Source organism: Cyphomyrmex costatus, unplaced genomic scaffold, assembly GCF_001594065.2.
Source record: "Cyphomyrmex costatus isolate MS0001 unplaced genomic scaffold, Ccosl1.0 scaffold29, whole genome shotgun sequence".
Lineage (NCBI taxonomy): Eukaryota > Metazoa > Arthropoda > Insecta > Hymenoptera > Formicidae > Cyphomyrmex > Cyphomyrmex costatus.
In genome coordinates, this window is record NW_017277017.1 from 2,761,208 (window position 1) to 2,785,056 (window position 23,849).

General features: G+C 31.7%; 1 protein-coding gene across 1 annotated transcript in view; it reads left to right on the forward strand.

Moving 5' to 3' along the window:
- The first annotated feature begins 493 nt into the window (after positions 1 to 493).
- LOC108775183 (uncharacterized) overlaps positions 494 to 23,849 on the forward strand; it is a 44,110-nt gene continuing 20,754 nt past the window's right edge. The window contains 4 exon segments of the mRNA XM_018541470.1: positions 494 to 1,323; positions 1,325 to 1,373; positions 4,295 to 4,797; positions 5,252 to 5,467. Of these exon segments, the coding sequence (XP_018396972.1) occupies positions 494 to 1,323; positions 1,325 to 1,373; positions 4,295 to 4,797; positions 5,252 to 5,467 (1,598 nt within the window).

The window sequence follows — 23,849 nt, forward strand, 5'->3', positions numbered from 1 at the left end:
AAATTTATAGAGAATATATCTAAGTTCAAATCATTTCATTTTTCTATCTGAAAAAATAAAATTTTCAAACTAACGAGCATTCGATTCCTTTCATACAAATTGGAGAAATATGTATCTATATTTCACAACACATTCCTGCTCCCTAAAGCTGCAATCTAATCCCATGAGTTCGCTTTGCATCACTGATCGACTAGTACCGTAAACCACCGTTGATCTTGAATTGATTGTACGCTACGATAGATACGCTAAGGCCATGTGAAATCGATGATCGGTCTTCGGTTCGGCTGAACGATTGTCGAACGGATATAAAAGAGCTGGTATTATTGCGCGATTGTTACAGTGCATGCCGGCGCGTTACCACATCAGAAGTCACTGTCTTGTGCCTATAGTCTATCTATATCTACTAAAATATACAAATATAATTTCGAGCAAATTCGTGAATTAGATTGGACTACCCGGTTGCTTTCAAGCAACGGGGACATCCACGAAACAAATGAAGATCTATGCAGCATGGTATGTCGCTTGCGCTATGCTCTGTGTTTGCGCGCATCCGTCGAGAGACCGATCTAATGAGAGGTACATTAGCAGTTCAAGATTGTTCAATCCAAAATCAATAGCTAATGGCTACGATTTCGAGAAGCAGCTATCTGTGACTAAATTGTTCAAGATCCTCGAAGATAGTGAAGAGTTCGAGGAGGGGAGACTGTCGACAATGAGAGCGATCGTTGCAAAGGCAAAAAGCAGTCCGGTCTTGTTACCCTTGATTATAGAACCTGAAGCGGAAATGTTGCCGATCGGTTATAAGGGTGTGAAGCCACCTGGAGTCACCCACATGGAACTTGAGTTTGCAAAATCGCAAACCAGTCCGGGTCGCAAAAGTGCAACATTACGAGCCCCCGCGACAAACGACGGGAACTCTGGTAAATCCAATAGATTTAATCAAGATGACGATGCGTATTACGCTGCGTCAAAGTATGAGGCACAAGTCGCGAGAGATGATCACGGTACCAACAGTCCCGCCGTCTTCGAGGTAGGTTCGAAGAGCGACACGAGAAAGGAGAACGAGAAGGTTGAGTACACCGAAGTCTCTGGTAAGAGTAAAAGCCATTCCGAAAACGAGGATAGCGCAAAGAATCATAAAGAAGAAGTTGTGAAAAAGAAGGGAGCTATCTACGAGACAAGAGATGGCCGCGCGAAAGCTCGTAACACCGCCGGATATCGTAACGTTTATCACAAAGATGAGTTAAAAAAGGACGCTGATTTCTACAGCAACGGACGTCAGGATAGACGTTTCGCGAATCATGGTCGATACGGCGAAAAACATGGCTACTGAAGGCAAATACGTGAGAGGCAAGAATAACGGTTCCAGATTCGTCGAGGTGGAAGCCAACAAACAGAGAAACGAGAAACAGATGAGACAACCGAGAAACCCAAGGTCACCCTAAGACGGATTCTTCGAGAACTTGGGTGGATTCATAAAGCAGACAGGCTTAACGAGGGGTTGAAAGTTCGCTTTCAACAACGACGGCCTACGTTAACATATGTATGACGCTTGCGTGAGTCGCAATAGTACAGTATCATAGCCGTTAATTCAGAGATAAATACAAAAAGGTTTGAACAAATGCACAATACACGTATTCAAACATTTATTGCGTATTCAAACATTTATCGTATTCCACCTCATCTGGTACATGCGTAGCACATTTAGTGAAATACAAAATTATTAAGCGAGAATCTGTTCTCTCTTGTTCTCACATTTTATATTTACAATGATTGATTTTTACATTGTTTTTACATTTAGTTGATTAACGTTTTGCTAATAAACCATTAAAGAGAGATATAAACGTATTTTATATCATTTATTTTAATATTATTGTAATTTTTTTTCCTACATAGAAAGAATTTGTGCTGGAAGATTTAAAATTAACTGAATACAGATCTGAAAATGATTTCGTGTTAGATTATCAAAATAATATTGTTAAAATTCAAACTATTTGCTAAAAGATTAAAATTTTGTACATATTGATTATCATTTTTTAGTTTTCAACATAAATATTTTAATGAACGAACAAAATTATTTTAAGTATCCAATAAAATTTTAAATTTTCCAGCAAAGTTTATTCTTTCCATGTATCTACCAGTTGACAATATTTCCGTTATTTCAATAATTTTCTACTTCCGCATAAAAATTGCCTGTCATAATTGGAGTCGCGGCAATAAATTTAATTTCCCGCTTTCTCCAATTCATCACGGTGAGTCTAGTTTTATTTATGCAACTGGCAAATGATCGAATATACGACCCAACGGTAACCGCATTCGGCCGGAGGGCGGTTAATGGATATTAAACAATGCCTGCATTGTTGTACCGATAAATTGCAATCTTTCGCAAGTAGTCCTGCCGCGAAATGAGAATCAAGGCACATAATTGATGCATATACGAGTCTCTCCGCGTTCTCATTGCGGACTCACCACCAGGGCCCGCGAGAGCATTCCACTTTAGTAACGTATACCTATCGGCCTCCTACGAACTTCACTGTAGTCTGACTACGCTATATATGTATGTATAAAGCCCGCATCCCCTTCGTGGCTCAGTGAGCTCGGGTTCCCCGCATTCATCAACAATAAGCCGCGGCACCTACCATCCTCGCATACGTATCTGCGAGTACCACCTTATATATGTACGTGTGTATATTCGCACGTAGCTACCACCCTCACGTACACACGTCGCGCGTCGATGCGTATGTATGTACGTGCACGCACGCGATGGTTGTATTATATGTATCTGTCGGTCTATGTACGCGGTGTATATAAAGGTGCATGTATATCGGAAGCGGTGGAACGCGGCGCGAATACATAAATCAGATGCCGCTCTGCAGGCTGCCACCCATATCACTTCGTACAACGGCCATGAATGAATAGACCCGTGTTTGAGTTATCGTCCGACCTGGTCTTCTAGAAACTACGGAACGTCGGCGTTAAGTTTTACCGTCCGGAATGCTTCTTAATAGAAGCGAAGCGCGCCCTCCTTTACGAATTTACATAGAAACCAATGTGGAATTCGAGAAAAGTATAACACAACGACTTTGATCTAAATTATTTTATTTCGTTCGTAGTTCAATCAATGTTTTCGCGAAACCTCAACACCTATACGTAACGAACCGTCAGACCTTGGATAATTTACGTCAAAGAAGTAGATCTGACAGTTTGCCTTGACGGCGACGTTTTATCCCGAGAAGAAATGCAATTTATCTTCTGATAATCTCCAATCCTTCGAAGCGGACGTTCGCTTCGTATCTTGCTTTCCTTCCTTTTTATTTGACCATCGCACGTCCGAAGTGCTCGTGTGATTCTCTGAGAACGCCTGATTTCGGGAATCTGATCGTCTTTCCACGATAGTTTATTGTCACCGTTTATCTTCACTAGAAAAAAAAAACCCTAGCAGTGAAACAGCAAGAAAAAAAAGTACCAAAAAATACTACATTTTGGAGGCATTTGTTCCGCAATTTGAATAACGCGATTATCGTAAAAAAATGACAGAAAAGCAAGGAGTACATCGTAGAGAAGCACAGGAGAAACGTGAATAATATATTTAATTTTCCATCAAGCACGTGTGTGTAGTCTCACGAGTTGCCATTTATTATTAATATACTAAAAAGAGCCAGGTAAGGGGCTTTTGTTTTTACGCTGCCTGTGATACCTCGTGTATTGTATCTCGTAACGTATACATAAATAAACGTACCTAAAAATAATAAAAATGAAAAACTACATGTAAAATGTCAATCGACGTCAATGCAGCAGATCTATTGTGGAATGCATGTAAGAACGCTTTGAGGTGTGTGCATATTTTAATAAAGAATTGCAAAACCGAGTAGACATATATTTTGAGGTCACCGTGGCAGAAATATGATATCGATTTTGTCAAGATTCATTTGCCCAGTTCCAAGATGTTTGAAATACAAATCGAACCTTGGCGTATTAAGAAATCGAGACTATTATTTACGCATCACGATGAAAAATTATTCCGTAAGTTCCTTATGTATAAAGATTTATGTTTAATAAAAATTACAGAAATGGAAATATATAATGTTGGGTTTAATAAATATTTTCATAATCTGTAAAATAAGTTAAATTCTCTAAGTTTCAGTTTTAAATTTTCTACAAGATAATGCTTGTAGAGAAAACTCTCATTGATACTCAAATTCTTGATACTTGTGTTTACATTTACTATCAGAAAAATTTATATTTTGTACATATCTATACACATATAGAATATATATAACAATATATATAATAGAATCAGCCAGTTTGCAAAACACGATTTGCTTTACCGGAGGACTACGACAATGTAATGACTTTCATGTATGACGCGTTCTACAAAGACGATCCAACCATGGTGAACATTGGTTTGAGCGAAGAGGAGCCTGCTCCATCATTACTACAAATCATGTACAACGAAATCCGAGAGGGTATGACGTTAATTGCTGAAGGAGAAGACGATTGTATCATAGGTGCTGTGGTGAACGCCGGCTCCTGTCCTTGGGATCCCGACAAGTTTGTCGAGTTCGCTAGGTGCTGTGAATGCGGACCGACCCGCGACGTGATCGAGTTCGAGGCATACGTGACCGGCAAGCCGAATCTCTGGGAGCGCTATTGCGTTCTCAAGATCTTCGAGTGCAGCTATCTCGCGGTCAGGCCGGACTTCCGGAACCAGGGTATTGCTAGAAAGCTCGTGCTGGATAGCTGGTATCTCGCGCGCGATTGCGGCTATCGATTGTTCCGTGTTGACTGCAACAATAGGTGAGTCCAGCTGGTTGACCATGGAATTCTGGTTAGGCTATAAACGCGTAAGGAATGCGAGTCGTTTCGACGCGGTTCGCTCGCCTCGATAGGATCTTGAGTAATTTTCACAACGGGTTGCGAATCAACGAGAAAGATCGTCGGCCTCTATCCACTGTACGTCACATACTCAGCGTAACTGTTACCTTGTAATTCAAACTGGAGACAGGTGACATATGGCTTCGTGTCATCATTAAAAGAATAATGATCGCGTTAATTAGGATTAACATGCGACTGATGCGATTTGATGCATCTCTCAGCGTATGAGCGCGTTACTTGATACGAAACATTATCTATCGTCACCTTACACTATATATATTACGCGGATAGGATCGCAGCGTTAACAAAATTAAATCGACAGATTTACACAGATAAATCTGTAGTCTGATACCTAATATGATCATATCCATTACAGATATATCGCCCGAATTGCGGAAGGTTTTGGTTGGAAACGAGTATGTACAATACCCTTTCATGAATATGTAAGGGATGGTGAACTTGTTTTTAAGCATATTAAGGAGCCACATACCGACGTGCAGATTTTCATCGATCAAGTTACATTTTGCAAGGATTACTGTCCACCTTATAAAACATGTGATAAAATTACATCAGCGCCAAAAATATCTGGAGAGTACAGCTAATATTGCTTTGACAATTATCTACATAAGGCTAAGTTGCTTAATCAATAAAAGATTAATAAATATTTCATAAAAGTGTCATACTGTGTAGTACTTTCATACCATAAACCTAGCGTTTTGTTACTTGTACTCTACTAGTATTATGAAGATAATTTATATAGAGATTTCTGCATCTTAAGTATATACGTAACTTTCTTTATACGATTCTAAATTGCTAGTAAATAAATATTTGTAAATCAACTATTATGTATATATTTCCCATTCTTGCGATATCAAAAGTAAAGAAAAAAATTATAATAAAGAACTGTGATAATAAAGCGCACAGTGCATACTTGTGCCTTCGGTAGTATGAAATAAAGTTTTTGTTCACTTTGATGACATACATCGATTTCACAAGTACTAATCCCGACAGTTGAGCTTATTGGAATAGTCTGTCAGAGCCGAGAACAGTGATTGATGAGTTCAACGGCAGCTTATCCCGCGAGGAAACTCCTTTGAGTACGATTGAATAATACATAGCGGCGCGCAAATGAAATTCCCGATATTTGACTTCTAAGCTCTATCTCTCGAACGAAAGCCCGGCGGCTAAACTTCTGCTGCCTGCGAAATTACGATTGCTCGGAGTTGTGAGTGTACCGAACTCGGTTCCCAAATTTAAGCGAAAAGAGACGGATTCTCTTTTGCGTCTGGTACGTCGATCGAGTCTTCTCGAAGGGAGCACCATAGAATCGGTAATTGCCTGCTAAACAGACTAGGACCATTCACCGATCAACTACCGTCATAAAACACTAATGATCCATCGAACGAATTCTACTGCGTATAAATAATATGAAGCTAAAACATGTTAAAAAATGTTAAAGGCTAAATTATAGGCTTGAGATAATCAAATGCCAATTATTATACATTAACTCATTTTTAAAATAATTTAAAACAGTTATTAACTGCTTATTATGACTTATTGTTACTGAACCCATGACTGAATCTATGTAAAATAAATAGACCAAATTTATTATCTTCAAACTTCAAACAATAATATTAAATAAGCAATGGAAAAAGAAGAATAAACGTTTAGGTGGTGCAACGTTAATAAATTTTCCGTTTAACTTATGGTAACAAATTGTATAAAATTTTCCATAAATTTTTATAACAAATCTAAAAAATTGTTAACTATTGTATTTATTACTACAATATTTATATTACAATATTGATTTTACAACTGCAACTTTTTCAATCGTTAACGTTATAAATATTAATTTGTTAATCTAAAAAAAGTGTAAAGTGTATGGTTTATAATACAATGCGCTTTGTGATAGCTTATGTTAAGAAAAATTGCCTGTAAAAAACTATTTACATTTAAAATCATAGAAATAGTATTTTTGTTTAAAATAGTTTCGCTAATTTTCAACTTAAATAGAGAATACGTTTCTAAAAGTTTCCAAATTTATTTGCAGTACATCATTATTAAAACGATTTAAATATACTGTCATAATATAAAATGCTTACATAGTATCTTAAATATCACATTTTTACAAAAATGTAATATTTAATTCTCCAGCTAATTTCACCCCCCCCCCCCTCTCTCTCTCTCTCTCTCTCTCTCTCTCTCTCTCTCTCTCTCTCTCTCTCTCTCTCTCTCTCTCTCTCTCTCTCTCTCTCTCTCTCTCTCTCTCTCTCTCGTGAAAAGGGCCTTAAATTTTACAGATTCTACAGCTGAGGCTGAGATTCGAAGGATCACATTGTCGGGCTCTCTTGCCATCAGAGTTGTGGAGCAAGGAAAATCACAAATCAGAAGTCAGACCGGCATCTTTAGATTGTTTGTGTATCTTCGCGGGATTAGTTTGGTCCTATCGGGCTTGTGAATGCTGAAATTTTAAAAGCTGTAACAATGAGACAGAGTCTTTCCTATATTTTATATGCCCATACATATATGTATATGTATATGTGCATGTAAAATGAATATGATAAGTGTTTTATATTTGTCTCTCAATATGAAAAGTACATTAAACAATGTCTTTAGTGGGCAACATGAAGACGATACGTACTCAAAATGTATGGAAAGATTGTATTAAATAATTAAATAATAAAATAGAAAAAAATATATCACAATGGATGTAATAAGAAAATCTTTAAATAAGTACAAAAGATATTTACTAGACCTTAGGTTTTTATTTTTAACAATATGACAATTTTTTTTTTAATAGTTTTGGTATACAGATCTTTGCATTTTGATTTTACTTCTTATAATGCCAGCATTACAACAATATTCTTCGATAATAATATATATTATATACGTAGTTAATTGTGTAATTTTATATACTGTTTAGGAAACATATATCTGAATTGATTAATATAGTACAGTTTCCTGATATTTATTGTTTTTTAAGTGTAATAGAAAATTGAATACATTTTAACATTGAAATATTATACTGTTATTAAATCATTAAAAATATTTTTATTTAAATAATATGTTTTTATACGATGTCTAATAATCTTCTGTCATAACAAAATATGACCCTTTAAAAATATTTAACACATTAATTTTGTTAGTCATGATTCTAAATACAAGATAATAAGACATTGCTTTTAATTCTCGTGGTTCAATGAAATTTAATGTAAAATTGAAATTGTACTTATATATTTTACACATGAAAGAAAATTAATAGGAACTAAACTAATTTAAAATGAGTAAACGTTTATATCACAAAATAACTATACATTATATAAGATGTATATTTGCAAGTGATTTTTACGAAAACAGTGGGTGCCTTCCAACAAGCGACACACGTGATACGGTGCGACACAGTGCATCAGTACGTCCTTGATGTTCGCCAATATTAAACAAGGATGAGATGATCACTGTATCGTACCGTGTCGCTTGTTGGAAGGCACATAATATAAACAATATCGAAAACTTGTCACTAGGACAAAATGTCATATCGGCTCCTTTACAAGGTCTATATATGATATGTGTACTTATGTACCATACATATACATAGACTTATATGTATGGTACAAAAGTACACATATCATATGTAGACCTTGACACAGTAGTACCCAAGATTTTGACGTGTTTAGACGTCAGTAAACAATTTGAAATTCAATCGTACTTCTTCGTTCTGATTACAACGCTTAAGCCGTAAGTATTTGCATATAAGTTATTAAATCAATAAAGCTCATATTCATAATCAGACCTTATTATTAAGGTTCCACAAATTCATCTTTAGACGCTCTGCAGTAGCCCGTAATATAATTCATATAGCATATGAAGATAAACTTAAGGAAATTTTAAGTATAAGATACAACTATGAATACGGGTACAAAATGTCTAACGCCGGAGATTGTATTAACTTTAAATACCAGCTACATTTACATTTTAATCTTATTATAACAAACCTATCTGTTACATTCTTATTGGATTTAATAAGAGATGTTAGCAGGGCCAGGCATATTTCAAATAAAAGAAAAGAAGATATTTTGTATATTTTATTTTAAATAGATTATTTAATACAATTTTAAATACAATTTCCAAATTTTTATTTGTAATTGTCGTATGAGAAAAATTTATTACAAATGTTGCAAAGAAGTCTGTACATTTTGCTGAACTTTTACACTAGTTCATCTTTTTTCTTCACCTGGTGAAAAAAGAATGAAAGATAAACTGAAAGCCAACAAGAACAGATCTAAGAATTATTAGGATCTAATAAAGGATTTTTTTCAGTATTTCATTTGAAATGTGTGGATCCATCAAATTTGAGTTTAAATAAATTCTCTTATATGCATTAACTCATAAATAGCAATTTGTATTTCAAGGAAGATTTTGGAAGCATTTTGTATTTTTATACAAAAAAAGAATTTTGTATTTGAAATAAAAAATTTTGTTATTGGTACTTTAAACTGAAAAATTAAAAGCGTTTTTAATAATATAATTCAAATACAAAAATATTTTATATTTTGTATTTGGTATCTCAATTACATCTTGATGTATTTTGCCCGGCCCTGATTATCAGCACATTATAACTTTAATGTATTATTAAAAAATTGCTTATTTCTATGATTTTAGGTGGATAATAACAAAGTGAAATATATTTAGAACTTGTTAATTTCGAAGGCAGTATACGGAACATTACAAAATAAACTGAAATAAAAAATAACCCTGAAAAGTGAAAGTTTATTTCCAAAATAAGAAATGAATCGACAAGGGGGAACAAGTAACGAACAAAATGTATCTCAGCAGTACGGTAAGACTTATGAAGTTCAGAACTAAATTCTTCAGATTTGGTAACTTTCTGCATTGTATTTTAATAATTATCACATTTACGACATTGTTTTCAAATTTTCTTCGTATCAATCGCTCTTATTAATATTAAGATGTGCACTCTGAATCTCCGACAAGTTCAAATCGGCATAATATAGACGAACGTACTGAAATAAGACCACATACATGCGAAATATGTGGTAAATCCACCCAATGTCTTTGAGTTAAAATTAACATTTTATTTTTTATAGTGCATAAATACGGAATCTACATGTGTCTGCTGTGTGAAAAAGAATTTCGGTGAGTGATTAAGTGTACCACACACACACACGCACGCACGCACGCACACACGCACGCACGCACGCCCACACCCACACACGCACGCACGCACGCACACACGCATGCAACATAAGAGTTAGAAAAATACATTAGTAATTCAATATCAATGATTAATTTGAGTAGTGAAAAATAATAAATATATTGCAACGTCCTTTTGCAGTAAAGAAATACACGTAAAATTACACGTAAGGATAAAGCATCTAAAACGTTTCCAGTCTAATAAGGACCTATCTATTGGACGTAATAAAGAGGATAAGTAGAATATGCGTCTTCATAAGAAGATTCATAAAGGCGAAAAACCTTACCATTGCGTGTTTTGTGGAAAAATATTTAGGTGATCGTTTATAGTGAACAACACACACACGAAACAAGAAACGACGCTTATTAACACTTTACAGTTCCAGAAATCTTACTTACGTTGAGTCTTTTCACGTATCCAGAATGTTCGTCGTGCGGCAGGATTAAGTTCGCTCACCGTACTCTAAAATGTAACATGTTCGCTGCGCTACAAAAGATAATAGACTTATGCCCGGCACAACAGCGTGATATGCAACTCGACTAGTTCAAGGGTTCAGCTCTTATTGAGATCTGATATTCTCGATCCACTGCACGACACGTATCGCGCCGATGTGCCATCGACATAACAATTTTTTTAAATGCTAAACAATTGAAAGGATTATACAAACTATGTTAGGCGTGAAGATCATATATATCTATTTGTTTCCCGCTACTACTAGTCCTTTGCATGTATTTTATGCCTAATTTCTTCACGTTTAGATAACAATTATCTAAGAGACATCTTCTAGAATACAATTTATCCAGGAGATATCTCCTGGATAAAGTTATCCACAATTTATCTGAAAGTTAAGAAATTGATAATTACTCAAACCTTATAACAAGATGATTGACCTATACATGAATAGATGCGCCACACAATTTTCTTTCTACATTTCATTAAATGTCTAAGTATAAATTCTATCTCTCTCATCTATAATGGTTAGACGTCAAATATATGTAGTATCACAATAATTGCTAATCATTTATATATTTTAGCTAATTCTTCGTATCTAGATAATCTTCGTTACAACTGTAAGATCACTTTTTTTAAGTGATATTTTTTCAAGATATAGTTTTATAGATGAAACATTTCCAGTGTGGATATAATTTTAATACTAGACATTCTAAGGTATATTGTAGTATAAGTAGCATCCTTATAAGCGTATAATATTTCATAATAAGGAGTTTTTGCAATACCGTTTATCTCAGATAGGGTTAACGCTAAAACCACGTTATCCTTTTTTAGTTAGGTGTGAAGAGAAAGATGAACGTGACTTTAGAGTTCACCATATCTGTGATAAACGGTATTGTAAAAACGCCCTATTAAGTAAATTTTAGCCCCTTGATCTAAATCAAATCGGTATTGATTGACCTTTTTTCATATCAAGTACATATTCTATTAATTTTCAAAGAGAAACGACAGTTACAATGACATTGACCATTTTACATATCGAATACATTTTCGCGAATTTTAGACTACATGACTTTCTTGAAATTGAAATTATGTATTGTATTAAAAGACGTGGGCACTGTTGCAGTTGAAATGACATTGACACTTCCGCGGTGTCGAGAAGTGAACAATTAGAAGCTGTACATTTATTCGCGTCCCGAATACAAAGTTTATGAAAATGTCGCGATTTTTTTTGTAGGATTCGAATGAACATCGACATTTTAGTTAGAAACGAGATTACAAAGAAACGTGTGAAACTGAGATTTCAAAAAAATGTCATACGATTATTAAACTTTTAGTCCACTTAGTTAGGAATAGACAGAATCGTGAGATGGATTCAATTTTCTTAAACATTCAGTCAGGCCATTATGAGAATCGTCGGAAGAGAGTAATGATCTGCATTAGGCTACATCTATCTGTTCGTTCCTTCTGCGTGTATGCTTGTGGCCTTGAACAGATGCAGTAAACAGTTATCTCTCACTAACGAAAATCGAAAGTAAGGGTATCGTAATCGAATTTACAAAGGGCTTATTTATTATGTGATATTATTGCGAGTGTGCCACTTTAGTGGTATATACGATAATAACGATTCTACCGCTGTAGGTGTATTATTTGTGCTTTTTAGTAGATCCTTGTTAAAAAAGTAACGACACAAAATTACATGTCGAAATCACGTAAATAAGATTAGTATATCAACTAATGAATTGTTCCAAATCGGTATATGATTTTCTAACATCCAGTAATTTGAAAAAACATACGCTGATATTTTTATTTCCCTTTAATTTTATAATAGAGTACTCTAAAATTTAATTGTTCTAAAGTCTAAAGTTGCACGATGAATGAAAATTATATTTAATATCACATGATTATTTAAATTACACGACTTTTTTGAGTAATTAAATGAGTTGAACAATTCGTCACGTGATTTATTTATCCAAATTACATTATTTTGTCATGTTACTTGGTGACGTAACTTTTTTCAAAATACGTTTACGTCTAATTAAGTAAATACTCATACATGGAAGGTACATGAAGCGATGCCTTCCATGGGTGAACGTGAAGACGATACATACCCTAAATGTATGGAATAATCTTATTAAATAGTCAAATAATGTAGAATAGAAAAAATATATCACGATGCATATAATAAAAAAATCTTTAATTCAGTATAAAAAGAAATGTACCTTATTTAAGATTTTTTTTTATATTTAAGAAATAAGAATTTGTAATATTTTTGATTTATAGCTTTTTGCATTTTGATTTTATTTTTTAGTGCCAGCATTACGACAATATTCTTCGTTAATGATGTGTATTATGCATGTAATCGATACAATTTTGTAATTTCATATATTGTTTGGAAAATATTATATACTTAATTGAATAATATAGTACAGTTTCCTGATATCATTGTTTTCAAGTGTAATAAAAAATTGTAAAGTTTTAACATTAAAATTTTTACTGGTTTATTTATTAGTTCTTGGATGTAATAATGGATGTAATTAGAAAATCTTTAAATAAATAAAAAGAGATATGAACTAAATCTTAGGTTTTCATTTTTAACTATATAACAATTTTTAACGGTGTTGAAATACAGTTCTTTGCATATTAATTTTATTTCTTAATGGCAGCGTTACGACAATATTGTTTGATGATAATATACATGATGTATGTAGTCAATTCTGTAATTTTATATACTGTTTGGGAAATATATTATTATATACCTGTGATTAATGCAGTACAGTTTTCTGATATCATTGTTTTTCAAGTATAATAGAAAATTGAACAAATTTTAACATTGAAATATTTACTTATACTGTTATTAAATCATTAAAAATATTTTAATTTAAACAATACATTTTTATACGATGTTTATTAATCTTTCGTCGTAACATAATATAACGCTTTAAAAATATTTAACACATTAATTTTGCTAGTCATGATTCTAATCACAAGATAATAATAAGACACTGCTTTTAATTCTCGTGGTTCAATAAAATTTAATGTAAAATTGAAATTGTACTTATATATTTTACATGAAAGAAAATTAATAAGAACTAAACTAATTTAAAATGAGTAAACGTTTATATCACAAAATAACTATACATTATATAAGATGTATATTTGCAAGTGATTTTTACGAAAACAGTGGGTGCCTTCCAACAAGCGACACACGTGATACGGTGCGACACAGTGCATCAGTACGTCCTTGATGTTCGCCAATATTAAACAAGGATGAGATGATCACTGTATCGTACCGTGTCGCTTGCTGGAAGGCACATAATATAAACAATATCGAAAACTTGCCTCTAGGACAAAATATCATATCGACTTTCCATAGAATCACCTATATGTATACTTTATACGAACCATATAAGTTTATGTATATGTATCGTACAGAAGTACACATATCATATGTAGACCTTGACACAATAGTTCCCAAGATTTTGACGTGTTTAGACGTCAGTAAACAATTTGAAATTCAACCGTACCTCTTCGGATTGCAACGCTTAAGCCGTAAGTATTTTCATATAAGTTATTAAATCATTAAAGCCCGTATTTATAATCAGACATTATAATTAAGGTTTCCACTAATTCATCTTTAGACGCTCAGTAACCCATAATATAATTCGTATAGCATATGAAGGTAAACTTAAGGAAATTTTATGTACCTATAAGGCACAACTATGAATACGGGTACAAAATGTCTAACGCCAGAGATTATATTAACTTTAAATACCTGCTACATTTTAATCTTGTTATAACAAACCTATCTGTTACATTCTTATCGGATTCAATAAGATATGTTAGCAGGGCCAGGCATATTTCAAATAAAAGAAAGAAGATATTTTGTATATTTTATTTCAAATAGGTTATTTAATATACTTTAATACAATTTTAAATACAATTTCCATATTTTTATTTGTAATTGTCGTATGAGAAAAATTTATTACAAATATTGCAAAAAAGTCTGTTCTTTTTGTTGAATTTTTGCACTAGTTCATCTTTTCTCTTCACATGGTGAAAAAAGGTGAAAGATAAACTGGTGCAAAAGTTTATCCAACAAGAAAAGATCTAAGGATTATTAGGACCTAATAATAAAGAATTTTTTCAGTATTTCATTTGAAATGGATCCATCGAATTTGAGTTTAAATAAATTCTCTTATGCACATTAACTCATAGATAGCATTTTGTATTTCAAGTAAAAATTTTGGAAGCATTTTGTATTTTTATATAAAAAAAAAGAATTTTGTATTTGAAATAAAAAATTTCGAAATATTGGTACTTTATATTTCAAACAGAAAAATTGAAAGTATTTTTAATAATGTAATTCAAATACAAAAATATTTTGTATTTTGTATCTCAATTACCTTTTGATGTATAATTTATTGCCCGGCCCTGACTATCAGTATATTATAACTTCAATGTATTATTAAAAAATTGCTTATTTCTATGATTTAAGAGGTGGATAATAACAAAGTAAAATATATTTAGAACGTGTTAACTACGAAGGCAGTATACGGAACATTGCAATAAACTGAAATAAAAAATAACTCTGAAGAGTGAAAGTTTATTCCCAAAACAAGAAATGAATCAACAAGAGGGAACAAGTAACGAACAAAATGTACCTCAGCAAAGATCTCAGCAGCACGGTAAGACTTATGAAGTTCAGAACTAAATTCTTCAGTTTTGATATCTTTCTGCATTGTATTTTAATAATTATCACATTTACGTCATTTTTTTCAAATTTTCTTCATATCTTTCGCTCTTATTAATATTAAGACTCTAATATTAATGCACTCTGAATCTCCGACAAGTTCAAATCGGCATAATATAGACGAACATACTGAAATAAGACTACATAATTATGTGGTAAAACATATATGTGTAAATCGGCATTACGGCTTCATGAAACAATTCACACTGTAAAAAATAAATATTAATTTTAACTCAAAGACATTGAGTGAATTATCTGAGACATGCAAAAATGTTATAATTATATATCGACACAAAAATGTTAATTTTAATATTTCTGCATGTCTCGGAAATCCACTCAAAGTCTTCGAGTTAAAATTTTTTTACAGCGCAAAGAATCGTACTATACCCTTGTGACCGTTGTGAAAAAATATTTAGGTGAGTGATTAAGTGTACCACACGCGCGCACGCACGAATGAGCACCCGCACGCACACACACAACATAAGAGTTAGAAAAATTCATTAGTAAAATTCAACATCAATGATTAATTTAACTAGTAAAAAATAATAAATATTGCAACGTCCTTTTGCAGTAAAAAAAAAGATAGAAAACGCCACATGATGACACAGCATCCTAAAAAAAAGTCTAAGTAGAATATGCGTGTTCATGAGGGCATTCATAAAGGCGAAAAACCTTACCATTGCGTGTTTTGTGGAAAAATGTTTAGGTGAGTGTTTATAGTGAACAACACACACATGAAACAAGAGTTAGGAGAATTCTTGTAAATTTAATATCAGTGATTAAATGAACTGGTCTAAAATAGTAAATATTGAAACTGTCATTTTGCAGTCGTAAAACAAACTTGAGATCCCACGAGGTGAAACAGCATTTCAATGAGGAACGTTACAAGTCTTATAGAGACCTACATACTAAAGGGTACATCTTATACATCCGAAACCTGTGCTAAAGCATTTAATTTTTTATCCAAACCAAGAAAATCGGCATTAATTGACCTATTTACATATCGAGTACATTTTCGCGAATTTTAGATTACTTGACTTTCTCGAAATTGAAATTATATATGTATTGTACTAAAAGACGTGGACACGCTGTTGCAGTTGAAATGACATTAACACTTCGGTGTCGAGAAGTGAACAATTAGAAGCTGTACATTTATTCGCGTCCCGAATACAAAGTTTATGAAAATGTCGCGATTTTTTTTGTAGGATTCGAATGAACATCGACATTTTAGTTAGAAACGAGATTACAAAGATGAAACGTGTGAAACTGAGATTTCAAAAAAATGTCATACGATTATTAAACTTTTAGTCCACTTAGTTAGGAATAGACAGAATCGTGAGATGGATTCAATTTTCTTAAACATTCAGTCAGGCCATTATGAGAATCGTCGGAAGAGAGTAATGATCTGCATTAGGCTACATCTATCTGTTCGTTCCTTCTGCGTGTATGCTTGTGGCCTTGAACAGATGCAGTAAACAGTTATCTCTCACTAACGAAAATCGAAAGTAAGGGTATCGTAATCGAATTTACAAAGGGCTTATTTATTATGTGATATTATTGCGAGTGTGCCACTTTAGTGGTATATACGATAATAACGATTCTACCGCTGTAGGTGTATTATTTGTGCTTTTTAGTAGATCCTTATTAAAAAAGTAACGACACAAAATTACATGTCGAAATCACGTAAATAAGATTAGTATATCAACTAATGAATTGTTCCAAATCGGTATATGATTTTCTAACATCCAGTAATTTGAAAAAACATACGCTGATATTTTCATTTCCCTTTCATTTTATAATAGAGTACTCTAAAATTTAATTGTTCTAAAGTCTAAAGTTGCAGATGAATGAAAATTATATTTAATATCACATGATTATTTAAATTACACGACTTTTTTGAGTAATTAAATGAGTTGAACAATTCGTCACGTGATTTATTTATCCAAATTACATTATTTTGTCATGTTACTTGATGACGTTACTTTTTTCAAAATACGTTTACGTCTAATTAAGTAAATACTCATACATGGAAGGTACATGAAGCGATGCCTTCCATGGGTGAACGTGAAGACGATACATACCCTAAATGTATGGAATAATCTTATTAAATAGTCAAATAATGTAGAATAGAAAAAATATATCACGATGCATATAATAAAAAAATCTTTAATTCAGTATAAAAAGAAATGTACCTTATTTAAGATTTTTTTTTATATTTAAGAAATAAGAATTTGTAATATTTTTGATTTATAGCTTTTTGCATTTTGATTTTATTTTTTAGTGCCAGCATTACGACAATATTCTTCGTTAATGATGTGTATTATGCATGTAATCGATACAATTTTGTAATTTCGTATATTATTTGAAAAGTGCTATATATTTAAATTGAATAATATAGTACAGTCTTCTGATATCATTGTTTTTAAGTAGAATAAAAAATTGTATAAGCTTTAACATTAAAATTTTTATTTGTTCATTTATTAGTTCTTAATGTAATAATGGATGTAATTAGAAAATCTTTAAATAATTAAAAAGAGATATGTATTAAATCTTAGGCTTTCATTTTTAACTATATAACAATTCTTAATGGTTTTGGTATACAGTTCTTTGCATTTTAGTTTTACTTCTTAATTGCAGCATTACGAATATTCTTCGATGTTAATGTATTATATATTATGTATGTAGTCAATTCTGTAATTTTATATACTGTTTAGGAAATATACGTCTGAGTTCATTAATATAGTTTTCTGATATCATTGTTTTTCAAGTATATAGATAATTGAGAATAAATTTTAACATTAAAATATTTACTTATATTGTTACTATATATATATATATAAATCATTAAAGATATTTTAATTTAAACAATGCGTTTTTATACGGTGTTTATTAATCTTCCTTCGTAACATAATATAAAGCTTTAAAAATATTTAACACATTAATTTTGCTAGTCATGATTGTAATCAAAAGATAATAGGACACTGCTTTTAATTCTCGTGGTCCAATAAAATTTAATATAAAATTGAAATTGTGTACTTATATATTTTACACATGAAAGAAAATTAATAAGAACTAAACTAATTTAAAATGAGTAAACGTTTATATCACAAAATAACTATACATTATATAAGATGTATATTTGCAAGTGATTTTTACGAAAACAGTGGGTGCCTTCCAACAAGCGACACACGTGATACGGTGCGACACAGTGCATCAGTACGTCCTTGATGTTCGCCAATATTAAACAAGGATGAGATGATCACTGTATCGTACCGTGTCGCTTGCTGGAAGGCACATAATATAAACAATATCGAAAACTTGCCACTAGGACAAAATATCATATCGACTTTCCATAGAATCACCTATATGTATATTTATATACGACACATATAAGTTTATGTATATGTATGGTACAAAAGTACACATATCATATATAGACCTTGACACAGTATTTCCTAAGATTTTGACGTGTTTAGACGTCAGCAAGCAATTTGAAATTCAATCGTACTTCTTCGTTCTGATTACAACGCTAAGCCGTAAGTATTTGCATATAAGTTATTAAATCATTAAAGCTCATATTCATAATCAGACCTTATTATTAAGGTTTCCACAAATTCATCTTTAGACGCTCTGCAGTAGCCCGTAATATAATTCATATAGCATATAAAGATAAACTTAAGGAAATTTTAAGTATAAGACACAACTATGAATACGGGTACAAAATGTCTAACGCCAGAGATTATATTAACTATAAATACCTGCCACATTTATGTTTTAGTTTTGTTATAACATGCCTATCTGTTACATTCTTATCAGATTCAATAAGATATGTTAGCAGGGCCGGCAATATTTCAAATAAAAGAGAAGAAGGTATCTTGTATATTTTATTTTAAATAGGTTATTTAATATACTTTAATACAATTTTAAATACAATTTCCATATTTTTATTTGTAATTGTCGTATGAGAAAAATTTATTACAAATGTTGCAATGAAGTTTGTTCTTTTTGTTGAATTTTTGCATTAGTTCATCTTTTCTCTTCACATGGTGAAAAAAGGATGAAAGATAAACTGGTGCAAAGGTTTAGCCAGGGAATGGAAGTAACTCGTTACTTGTAACGAAGTTACAGTTACAAGTTACTTTTTTGGTAACTTTACTGGTAACTGCGTTACTTTCTTTTTTTGGTAACTGTAACGGTAACGAGTTACATTTTTTGGGTAACGGTAACGAAATTTACAGTTACTTTTGTCGTTACTTTGCACACGATTGAACACGGTTCGATTGGATACATGCTATTTAGCGCTTATCAATATGACTTGAAAGCCCTTAGACATTCGGCCGTTATGATTCAGTAATTATTTTACACTTCTATCTTCTATGTAATACATAGGACATACAAATATTTCAGTTTGCTGCATATTTTACAGGTTTTAGAATTACAAAATTGTGTTTAAAAAAAATTAAAAAATAATTTAAATAATAGTAAAATGAGAAGGGTTATGAACCCAAAAGCGAAACAGTTTAAAAGACGATGACAATAAATGTCGAAACGTCGTTTGTTTTTATCTTTGTATTGTTCTAATATATATTTATACATTTAATTACATTGTCATCGTCGTTCTTATCGGAAATAAACTGTTTCATTTTTGGCTCGTAACCCTTCTCATTTTATTTTTATTTAATTTATTATTTGAGCCATTCTACATTTTTTTTTTTTTTTTAAACTGTATATTTGTCAGTATTACATATAAAAAAAAATGCAAAAGTACATTTTTAAATTGATTTTAAAAAAGTAACGGAAAAGTAACGAAAAGTTATTTTTCAAGTAACGGTAACTGTAACGAGTTACTTTTAAAAAGCGATAACTGTAACTGTAACTAGTTACATTTTTTACTCGGTAACGAGTAACTGTAACTAGTTATTTTTAAAAAGTAACTGGGTTTAGCCAACAAGTAATGATCTAAAAATTATTAGGACCTAATAATAAAGGATTCTTTTCAATATTTTATTTGAGATGGATCCATCAAATTTGAGTTTAAATAAATTCTCTTATGCACATTAACTTATAGATAGCATTTTGTATTTCAAGTGAAAATTTTGGAAGCATTTTGTATTTTTATATAAAAAAAAAGAATTTTGTATTTGAAATAAAAAATTTCGAAATATTGGTACTTTATATTTCAAACAGAAAAATTGAAAGTATTTTTAATAATGTAATTCAAATACAAAAATATTTTGTATTTTGTATTTTGTATCTCATTTTTACCTTTTAATGTATAACATTTTGCCCGGCCCTGACTATCAGTATATTAAAACTTCAATGTATTATTAAAAAATTGTTTATTTCTATGATTTTAGGTGGATAATAACAAAGTGAAATATATTTAGAACGTGTTAATTTCGAAGGCAGTATACGGAACATTACAAAATAAACTGAAATAAAAAATAACCCTGAAAAGTGAAAGTTTATTTCCAAAATAAGAAATGAATCGACAAGGGGGAACAAGTAACGAACAAAATGTATCTCAGCAGTACGGTAAGACTTATGAAGTTCAGAACTAAATTCTTCAGATTTGGTAACTTTCTGCATTGTATTTTAATAATTATCACATTTACGACATTGTTTTCAAATTTTCTTCGTATCAATCGCTCTTATTAATATTAAGATGTGCACTCTGAATCTGCGACAAGTTCAAATCGGCATAATATAGACGAAATTGACGAACATACTGAAGTAATACTATATAAATGCGACAGATGTGGTAAAACGTTTGAAACTAAATTCGCATTAATTTTTCATGAAGCAGTTCACGCTGTAAGAAATAAAATGTTAATTTTAACTCAAAGACATTTGAGTGAATTTTCTGAGGCATGCAAAAATATTAACATCTACACAAAAATGTTAATTTTAATTTTTTTGCATGTCTCAGAAAATCTACTCAATGCCTTTGAGTTAAAATTAACATTTTATTTTTTACAGACCAATTAAACAGATGATACCGTTGTGAACTTTGTGGAAAACTATTTAGGTGAGTGATTAAGTGTACCACACACACATACACACACACACACACACACACGCGCACACGCACGCACGCACGCACGCACGCACGCACGCACACACACACACACACACACAACATAAGAGTTAGAAAAATACATTGGTAATTCAATATCAATGATTAATTTAAGTAGTAAAAGTAATAAATACTGCAACGTCCTTTTGCAGGAAAAAAAAAAGACCTAATACTCCACCGAATGACACATCCTTCCAGTACGTAACGTTTCAATCCTAATAAGGACCTATCTTTTGGACGTAATAAAGAGTATAAGTAGAATATGCGTATTCATAAGAGGGGATTCATAAAGACGAAAAACCTTACCATTGCGTGTTTTGTGGATGGAAACATGTTTAGCTGGAAAAAATTCCAGCTCTTATTGTTTATTTCTTTAAACAACTTCAATATAATTAATTATTTTATTTACGTCTTCGGTTAATTTAATGCAGTACACTTTCACGAATTGCAGACTATATGACTTTCTTGAAATTGAAACTACGTTTTGTACTAAAAGACGTGGACACGCTGTTGCAGTTACAATGTCATTGACACTTTAGTGTCGAGAAGTGAACAATAAAAAGCTGTACATTAATATGCGTCCCGAATACAAAGTTTATGAAAGTGTCGCGATTCCTTTTTGTAAGGTTCGAATGAACATCGATATTTTATAATAGTTAGTAACGAGATTGCAAAGATGAAACGTGTAAAACTGTGATTTCAAAAAAATGTCATACGATTATTAACCTTTTAGTCCACTTGATTAGGAATAGACAAAATCGTGAGATGGATTCAATTTTCGTAAACATTCAGTCAGGCCATTATGAGAATCGTCGGAAGAGAGTAATGACCTGCGTTAGGCTGCATCTATCCGTTCGTTTCTTCTGCGTATGCTTATAGCCTTGAACAGGTGTAGTTAACAGTTATCTCTCACTGATGAGAATCGAAAGTAAGGGTATCGTAATCGAATTTACGAAGGGCTTATTTATTATGTAATATTATTGCGAGTGTGCCACCGTAATGGTATATACCGTATTGATGGTTCTAGCGCTGTATTATTTGTGCTTCTTAGTATTTAGTAGACCCTTATTAAAAAAGTAACGGCACAAAATTACATATCGAAATCACGTAAGTAAGATAAGTATATCAACTAATGAATTGTTCAAAATCAGTGTATGATTTTCTAACATCAAGTAATTTGAAAAAACATACGATGATATTTTCAGTTCCCTTTAATTATATGTATAATACAGTACTCTAAAATTTAACTGTTCGAAAGTCTAAAGTTGCACGATGAATTGAAATTATATTTAATATCACATGATTATTTAAATTACGTGACTTTTTTGAGTAACTAAATGAGTTGAACAATTCGTTACGTGATTTATTTATCCAAATTACATTATTTTGTCATGTTACTTGGTGACGTTACTTTTTTAAAATATATTTACGCCTAATTAAGTAAATACTCATACATGGAAGGCACTGAAGCGATGCATTCTATGGGTGAACGTGAAGACGATACATACCCTAAATGTATGGAAAAATCTTATTAAATAATCGAATAATGAGGAATAGAAAAAATATATCACGATGCATGTAATAAAAAAATCTTTAATTGAGTATAAAAAGAAATGTGCCATATCTAAGATTTTTTCCATTTTTAAGAAATAACAATTTGTAATATTTTTTATTTATAGCTTTTACATTTTGATTTTATTTTTTAGTGCCAGCATTACGACAATATTCTTCATTAATAATGTGTATTATGTATATAGTCGCTACAATTTTGTAATTTTATATATTGTTTGGAAAATATTATTGTTTATTTAAGTCATGTAATATAATAAAGCCAAGTGTAATTTCCTTACAAACTCTCGATATTTAAAAACCAAGAAATATGTATCCGAGGATCAGACAATAGAGAGTCAGACGTGGTTCTTTGTACGTAATTAATAATTTCTTCTTTAAAAATATTGAAAAATAATGAACGGTTCGTCTCTACTTTGGATTCATCTTCAGCATAACTAATCTCTTCAATTCTCCGAAAGTTTGAGACCAAGTCACCATCAAATTTACAGATCTGATGTGCGATCTCAAACATTAAAGAAAAGTCATATCACAATAAATTAAATCAAAATTCTCAAAATTATAACTTTAGATTTTGTTACATCATTCTGATAAAAACATCATTCTGATATTTTCTTTAATTAAGTCGGAGGATTGAAGAGATCAGTTATGCTGAAGATGACTCGAAAGTAGAGTCGAAACGTTCATTATTTTTCAATATTTTTAAAGAATAAATTATTAATTACACGGGGACATAGATGCCTACCCATCTCAACTTGTCAGAGTATCGGAACATATTCTAAATGCGTTTTTCTCTCTAAATATTCATGCATAATGACTGACAATTATTTGAAATACGGTAATGTAAAATGATTATTACATATATATGTAGAAACACTATGCACAAGTATAATTTTTTTAACATTAACGTTTAA